At 36.5% G+C, this 8380-nt stretch overlaps 1 protein-coding gene and 1 pseudogene across 1 annotated transcript in view; both read right to left on the bottom strand.

The window, feature by feature from the left end:
* The window catches only part of EXD2 (exonuclease 3'-5' domain containing 2), a 37986-nt gene that overhangs the window by 5542 nt on the left and 24064 nt on the right, over nucleotides 1-8380 (bottom strand). The window contains exons 3-5 of the mRNA XM_006915156.3: nucleotides 7493-7749; nucleotides 4081-4207; nucleotides 983-1315 (exon numbers count right to left, since the gene is read on the bottom strand). Coding sequence (XP_006915218.1) covers nucleotides 983-1315; nucleotides 4081-4207; nucleotides 7493-7749 — 717 coding nt within the window. The remainder of the gene's footprint in view (nucleotides 1-982; nucleotides 1316-4080; nucleotides 4208-7492; nucleotides 7750-8380) is intronic.
* On the bottom strand, nucleotides 5161-5279 carry LOC112482443 (annotated as a pseudogene).

Raw genomic sequence — 8380 nt, 5'->3', positions numbered from 1 at the left:
GGGAAAGAGAGAGAAATCCAAAACTGAAAGCTACCTATTGGTCAAGGAATTGATTGCCTCCCCATGTTCTCTTCTGAGTGACCCAAGCTATTCTTAACACTAGCGATAAACATTACATCTAATGGAAACAAACAAACAAGTTTCTGCCACTGGTATTGGGCTAGGAAATAGAAAAAAAAATGAATTAAGTTTATACTTCTAGTTTTTATATTTACGGATTGGGACATTAGGGAGTGAATTAGGTAGTGTTACAGAGTTCTTTTGTGAAAGCAAACAGGAAACAGAGCACCAAGAAAACTGCCCTATAGAGCAATCATTGGATTAAACAAAGTAAATTTAAAATGAAAGAACTTCAGGGTAAAGTAATGAGGACTATGTGGATTTATTTCTGGATCATACACAATACTTGCTTCAATTTAATCATCCAATTCCTAAAGGCACAGGGACCAAACCACCCCGGAGTACTTATTAGTCATTCTTCTGCAACAGAGGCTTATGTCGTACAAGAAAATTCTCCTTGGCTAGAGAATAACATTGGCTTAGAGCTAGATGCCATTCTAAATCGTCAAATACCAAATGAACAAGAAATCAGATGATGCATTTTTCCTGGAAAGTATGAAGCACTTCACATTATTAATTTTCAAAGCTACTCTGAAGCAAGCAGGAATAATAATTATACCCTCATTTATAATTAAAGAAAGTATAGGTCTAAGGTCAAATCAAGGTCGGTGACAAAGCTAGGTTAAGGCCCCCTCATTTCCGCTCCAACCAACCATCCATAAAAAAATAAAAAAGAGAAAAAGGAGAAAAATACAAATAAATCAAAGGATAGCTCTGAATGTCCTTGAAGGAAAGGAAGAATAAAATTAACCCCTGAAGAGCCTCTGCTACCTTAGCACATAAGCCTTCTCCCCAGACCCAAGGTGAGGCATCACATGTGCCTTGCTAGAGGCTGAGCCTCTGACAGGGAACAACTCAGTTACCTGGCAGAATAGCCCACCCCCAGGGGCTTTCTTTTATGTTTTCTGGGGTCTTTCCCTTGGGGGTTGCCTGGCACCGTTACATCGATCTTAGACTTCTTGTTTCTTGGCTTCTGCAGAGATTCTGTTGCTTCCCCATTAACCTCTTCTCCCAATCTGCTCATTTCTTTACTCCGGAATGGGATGTCTACCACATCCTGGCATTTCTCCAAGACTTTTCTCCAGCCAACGAGGTCACTGTTTTCTTCTAAAGGTGAATTCCTAGAGAAAGGGTATCCAAGAAGACGAAGAAAGAGAGCCACTGAAATCTGGGCATCCCTGGCAGCATAAATTACCTGAAGAGAAAAGTTAGAGATCAGTGATCTGGAAAGTGAACCGGAGAGAACAATTCAAAGTCAATTACAAAGATATAAACAACTTTTAGGTCTAATTCAAGATGTACAATAACCCAGGTACCATGTTCTTCTTAAAAACTCATTATTATGAAAAATTTCAAACTATAAAAAAATATATCACCTGTATAATGAATCCTCATGTTCCTGTCTTTAACTAAAACAGTTAAAATAATGACTTACTCCAAATGCTTGAAAATCCCAATCTATATACATCAATGAAGTTTCCTTCTATCTGCTACCAAACCTACTGGACAGATTTTTCTCAAGTCTGGGATAGGGCAGTTACCACAGGCCTAACAATTAGCACATGAACTTCACTTTGGGGATGGCTGTCATCTAGAATAGCTGAGACCAAAATTCGTTAAGAGACCTGTGTGACTATAGTGAAGTTCACTGCCATGTCTAATAATAAGACGTTGAAATCAAGGAAAACAAATGGTTTCAAACATGGCCTCATATCAAAAGTCACAAGGGCTTATTTCTGGAATTTATGTCTTTAATAATGGTAAGTCATTCTCCCAAGTAACTGGTCATAGATAAAAGTAGTCAAAACTATAATTAATAGCTTTTCTTAACAAATGCTATTGTAAGGGCTTTAAGATTCCTTTAATTCACCTTTAATAACCAAGCCTGGTAAACAATACTATTAGTAAGGATTTTTTAATGCTTTTAGATTAAAACAAGTTTGTATAAAAATTTCTACCTAGACCAAATAATCTACATATCTATCAGCAAGTTTTCTCCCACAGGAAAAGTGTGCTTGAATGTAAAAAGTTCGGAGTGCTTTTTAACAAATTATTTTCAAATGATAAGGAAACCAAGGTATTTTCAACAAATGGTGCTAGAACAACTAAATGTCCACATGCAAAAGAATGAAATTGGACTCCTACCCCACATCATACACAAAAATTAACTCAAAATGGATCATAAATCTAAGTGTAAGAGCTAACACATAAGACTCTTAGGAGAAAACATAGGAGTAAATGTTGGGTTAGGCAATGATTTCTTAGATATGACACCAAAAGCATGAGCGATAGAAGAAAAAATTGATAACTGGACCTCATCAAAATTAAAAACTTAAGTGCTTCAAATGATCCCACCAAACCTAGGTGTTGGGGTGGTGGGGTGAAAGGGGAAATGGCTGTTAATGGCTGTGCTGTTTCTTTTTGAGGTGATGAAAATGTTCTAAAGTTAGATTGTGATGATGGTTGCACAACTCTGTAAATATATTAAAATCCATTGACTTGTATATTTTAAATGGGTGAATTTTATTGTATGTAAATTATATTTCAGCAAAATTATTAAAAAGAAGGAAGGAAAGAAGGAATGAACAAACCAAGGCACAAGGAAGTAACTTACTGAGGGTCACAACAAATCAGAAATAGCTGAAGAAAACAAATTCAAGTAATTTGATTCCCAGAGTTCTCTCACAGGATATTAACCTTAAGATAATAGCTATTGCTAACTCTACTAACATTTGGAAGGATGAATAAGTGGAAACTGACTCAAACCTAGGCTTATAGAGGGTGGTAAGCCAAAAATCCAAAAATCAGATTAATCTGAGCCACAGAAAATGGTAAAGCATAGAGAATGAGGGGCAGCAGGTATCTGTGAAAGCAAAGATACAAGTAGGGGTAGAAACAGAAAGATAAGATGAAAGTATTCATAAAGAACACTTAAACCCCATCTCTTCTTTTATACCACAGGGCCAGACAATTACTCCATCTCTACTGCAAAAAAATAAAAGATTGTAGAACCAAAACTAAAATAAAGTCATTTATGTCAGGAACAAAATGGAGTTGGCCAACACAGGCATATTAAAGAAACCAAAGTTTTACTTAACATAAGTTACAGAATGTACAGCTCTCCTCAAAAATCAGCAGAGATAGCCAGCCAACCCCCAAACACCAAGTCTATTCATACCATCTTTGGACTTCCTTGTTCCCCTCTCTCAGCTACCTTGATCCAAATAAAGAAGAAGACCACGAGGCAACCCATCAGCTGCAGTTACCCCATAAAAACCCTTTAGTCGGAACTCATTGCTCCCATAGCTTTGAATTTCCTGGTTTACAGATTGAAACTCTTGCAATAAACTCATCTTCTGCTTTGGTTTACTCAATGTGCAGGATTTAGTTTTTGACACGTGTAAGTCATATAAATGGCTAAATCACAGAAGATCTGGACCTTATAATACAAGGCATGGCAGAGGCTGGGGTCAAAGTGTCACCTGAAAAGATGAGGATTATGGGAAAGTCTACATATTGGATGGTTAGACTACCAGTACCTTTCTCCCACTCAGCTACCAGAATATAGGCTGTGGGGCTTAGATCTCTTGGGCAGAAGACTAGAAGATTCATCTCTGGAGAAACTGAGTAGCCTGAGAGAAAAGACTTATAGTTACTAACATTTGACTGTAATCTATAGCTACTGATAATAAACCCCACTAGTCCAAAAGCCATGACCATGTGCACTGTGCTCTCAATCCATTTTTTTTCATGGCAAATTTAAATATTATTTTCTGCACTTTCTAAAATCTCACTAAGCATTATTATAGACCAGTCACCTTGGGTATTATTAGATAATGAGTCTATTTTAAGGCATTTCTGCCTAATACTTATATCATATTTGAGAATAAGAATTTTAAAAATAATTATACTTCACAAGCAATGACGCTTCCATTCTTCAACTATTCTGATAAGAAGTACCTGGTCCTCAGTAAGATTCTCAGCATCCCAGTTGCTGCAACGAAGTACAAGGGACTTGTCAAGGGGAAAGTTCAAAACAGCCTCAGCAAGTGATTTCAGGCTAAGCCCATTACAGAGCAAATTGTTTCTATAAGAAATAAATAAAATCATGTATCAAAAATGGGCAAAGGACAAGAATAGGCAAATAAAAACATATAAATGGCTAATAAGCAGATGACAGATAATCTCACTAGACATCAAATCAAATAAAAATTATACACAATTTCTTAATCTATTAGATTGCAAATATTTTTTTTAAATAACTATATCTATTATTAGTGCAACATGATGAACCAGACAGTCTAATCTAAAATTCGTGAACTGTACATTTTTACAACATTTATTAAAAAAACTTTAAAAATAAATAGCAATCAAAATTTTGAACATGAAAACTGATTCAACAATTCCGCCTCTAGGAAATCATCCTAAGGACAAATGTACATAAAACAATCTTCATTGCAGCACTATTTATAGTAACAAATAATTGAAAACAACCTAAATGTGCATAAGGTTTTGGTTCAATTAATGGAAATTAAGGATTTAGGGAGACATAAAATTTTCTTTTGTTTTATTAGAAATTGTAAAAGTAATGAACACTTATTATTAAAAAATCAGACAATACAGCAATATAATGGGAGAGAAGTGAACTCTCTGCCCCACACTTCTGAAACTCCTGGGGAATATGACTATTAACAGTATGCTCTGCCCCACCCCAGAATTTTTCTATGCACAAATAAACAGATGGTTAGATGGAGTAGATATAATTTTCTGATATTTATTTTGCTTTCTGTTATGCTACTTGCTCTATCACTCAATGACATGACAGTAAGTACAAATGTACTTAGTTCAACCTTTTTCACAGTTGTGTGATTTTTCGAACATGGATATTCCATAATTCTTGAAATCAATACCCTCATTGAAAGACAGTACTTATTTTTAGTTATTTAATTCCATTTAGGTCATTAGTCTTTTTTTTTTTTTTTAGGCGAGGCAACCCTAGGTTGACCTCACAGATTACAACCTTATTTTTTTTATTTTTTACGCCTACAGCACCTGGTCTTCCTAGATGGTCTCCCATCCAACTACTAACCAGGCCCAACCCTGCTTAGCTTCCGAGATCAGATGAGATGGGGCTTGTTCAGGGTAGCATGGCCGTAGACTCATTAGTCTTTTTTAAATGTCATATTTGGAAAGGTTTCACATTACTTGAGGATGAATTAAAAACAAGATGCCGCCTTTGTTACTTCAAAGTTTCACTAGGAAAGATTCCAAAATCATATATAACAATCTCTATAAAGAATCATTTTTGGTTAACACATAATAAAAATATAAAGAGTATGAAAAAGATAGCATTAACAAAAAAAAGAAAATCTGTGCTCCTCCCCAAAGTCAACTGAAAGTTACAACTACTTATGGCAAACATCAGGAGCAACCTGTAGCTACAGTGCTAAGTATAATTCTTGCACTAGAATGACAAATTTCTTACACTATATTAAAAAATTTATTTTTACTAAGTTGTTCAATAATAAAATAATGTTTAGTTTTAATAAAATTTCATTAAAAATTGAAAGGCCTGATAAATGCTTCATTCTTATTTCTACAGAAGTTCATGGTAGTATTCAGCTTTAGCCAAATCATTATTCTGACACTTGGCCATTCTGCATTTAGCCAGACAGAGAATTCAGAGCACCACTAATTTCTACATATTCCAAATGAGGACTGTAATTGCATAGAAAGAGATCTGGAAAGACAAACCAATCTGATGATGATGATGCGGAAGGTGGTAGTGATGACAGTGTTGATGATGATGGTAATAGTTAAAATTTAAACAGCAAGAATGTTGCGTCAAACACTATTTCTAGTTCTTTACATAGTTTAACTCATTTAATCCTCGCATCAGTCGTATGAGGTGGGAACATTATTATCTCTACAGATGACGGAACTGAGGAGTAAGTGGAGTTTGGTAATTTGCCAAAGGTCACATAGCTGACAAGTGGCAGCTCTGGTGCTCCCACCCACACAGTCCGTTCCAGAGTCAACTCTTAGCCACTGGGCACACCACCTCTAGCAACAGAGTAACAGTGGGCACCTCTGGGGAGGCAGTGCCAAAGGGCAGAGAGCCTGATGAAAGATGGCTTCTACTTTTATTTCCAAACACTTTCAGAGTTCAAAATTTTTTACAGTAAATATTTTCATGTATTATTTGAAAAAAAAAAATGATACTTATGAATTTTATTAACATAAGCAAACTACAAAGCTAAAATAAAATTTCATTTTATACTAAAAAATTACAATAAGCATAGATTTTAATCTGGTCTTCCCTTAGTTTACTAAATCCTCTAAACTTTTAATGTCAATGTCATTTGAGGCAGGGAGAGAGGCAGTTTCAGTCCGCATTATTAAAATGAGGACCTGAGATACACATGAGAAGGTAACTTAGACTCCCTAAAAAAAAATTAGAATAGAATTTCCATAAAAATATAATTCCAAGGGAAAGGGAAATCTCTCTTCCTCCCAGTAAAGGATAAGAGCTGCCACCACTGTTGGCCTAAAGCAAGGTATGCAAACTCAAATGCTTACAGGATGAGTTGGGGTTACACTGGGAGAGGTGTGGACTTGAGCGAAAGAACAGAGCATCCTCATTTAAAAGAGGACAGTGCTACCCAGACAATTGTTGCCATCAAGAACTACTGACCCTATCTGGTGATAGCCAGAAGAGAAAGGGGTTGGGGAGCTGGGGGAAAGGGGTGAAGGGTTAAAGAAGTACAAATTAGTAGCTGACAGATGGTCACGGGGATGGGGAGCACAGCACAGGGAATGTGGTCAGCAGTAATGTAATAGCTAGGTGCAGAGCCAGAGAGGTGATGGAGTAATTGGGGGGATTGTTTCATAAACTATATAAACGTCTAACCAATGTACTGTATACTTGAAACTAATAATAAAATAAAATACTAAATAAATAAGAACAACTGACCTCATATAGTCAAATCATCTAATTTTTCAAGAGAAGTCAGAAATACAGATTTTTACATTAAATCTTCTGGATTTAAACTAAGATTTCCCAAAATTATCATATGAAAAAAAAACCCCAAAAAAACCAGCTGCAGCCCTAATTTAGCCAGTGGGGCCATCAGGTTATAATCTGTAGCTTACAGAGACACCTTATTAAAGTTTCATCTAAAAAGACCAATTCTAGGTAACTAAAGTTTTTTCAGGAGCTGGAATATTTCCTCGAAAGTTCAATATGCATCTCAGAAGCCACTCTGTTCCTAAAGAATTTCAGATGCTTCATTATTGATTCTCATTAATCTATAAATCTTGCTAAAATATTTGCCCCTCAGCTCCAGGAATCCCAGCATTGTACAAACCATACCTCTGCATCATGGCTAGGTATCGGAGGTCCAGGCACCCCTTAACGACAAGGCCATAATCCTGCAGAAGCTTGCTTGCATCTTCTGAACATCCTACTCCAACTTTTAAAATAGCGCCATCTGCCAAAATGTTCAATAATGTTTTTGGTAGTGTTTTTCCTCCACAGATCAGCTTGGGCAAGCGAACCAAGACACAGAAGCCACTTGGGGAAGCCATTTGAAGGAGAGACAGAGGACTAGCTTTGCCTTCCAAATTCACCTGCAAAAGAGGAAAAAACAGGGCCACAGTTAACACCCTAGCACAGCACCAAGGACAACATGAAACCGTGGCAAAAAAAGGTCTAAGCGGGTATATCCTTAACTTCCCAAAGGGAGCAGCTGACCAGATTTTGGTTCAAATATAAGGATCAGCCCATGCTAACAAATGCAATGTACTTTGTGAAGGAGCAACTTAAATAGTGGTTACTGAGGGCCCAAACTCCAGGGCCTGAAATATGAGCAGTCCATAAATAGTGACCAGCAGACACAGAGGAACACTGGAACATATATTGGCAGAGTCATGTGAAACATACTGGTTTTAAAAGGCTAAGAAAAAAATGCTAAGGTGCAGAGTGCCAAACGATAAACAAACTCTTTATTATCCAGACTCTAATGTACATGCTAGTGACTTAACTCATTTACCATCACTGCCTCAAGATCTGATTTTTATAAGGAGATAGAAATACAATACTAGTATAAATAAGTGGTACCTGCCAATATAATAAATCCTGATAGTCCTAAGGGCTTTCTCAGCATTCTGTGGTCACAAATGCTGTGTGTGTGTGTGTCTGTGTGTGCGTGCATGTCTGTGTGTGTGTGTGTGTGTGTGTGTGTGTGTGTGTGTATATATA

This window comes from Pteropus alecto, unplaced genomic scaffold (genome assembly GCF_000325575.1).
Source record: "Pteropus alecto unplaced genomic scaffold, ASM32557v1 scaffold276, whole genome shotgun sequence".
NCBI classification, from domain to species: Eukaryota; Metazoa; Chordata; class Mammalia; order Chiroptera; family Pteropodidae; genus Pteropus; species Pteropus alecto.
Note: the sequence above shows the minus strand (reverse complement) of the source record. Positions and strands in the feature narration are given on the sequence as shown.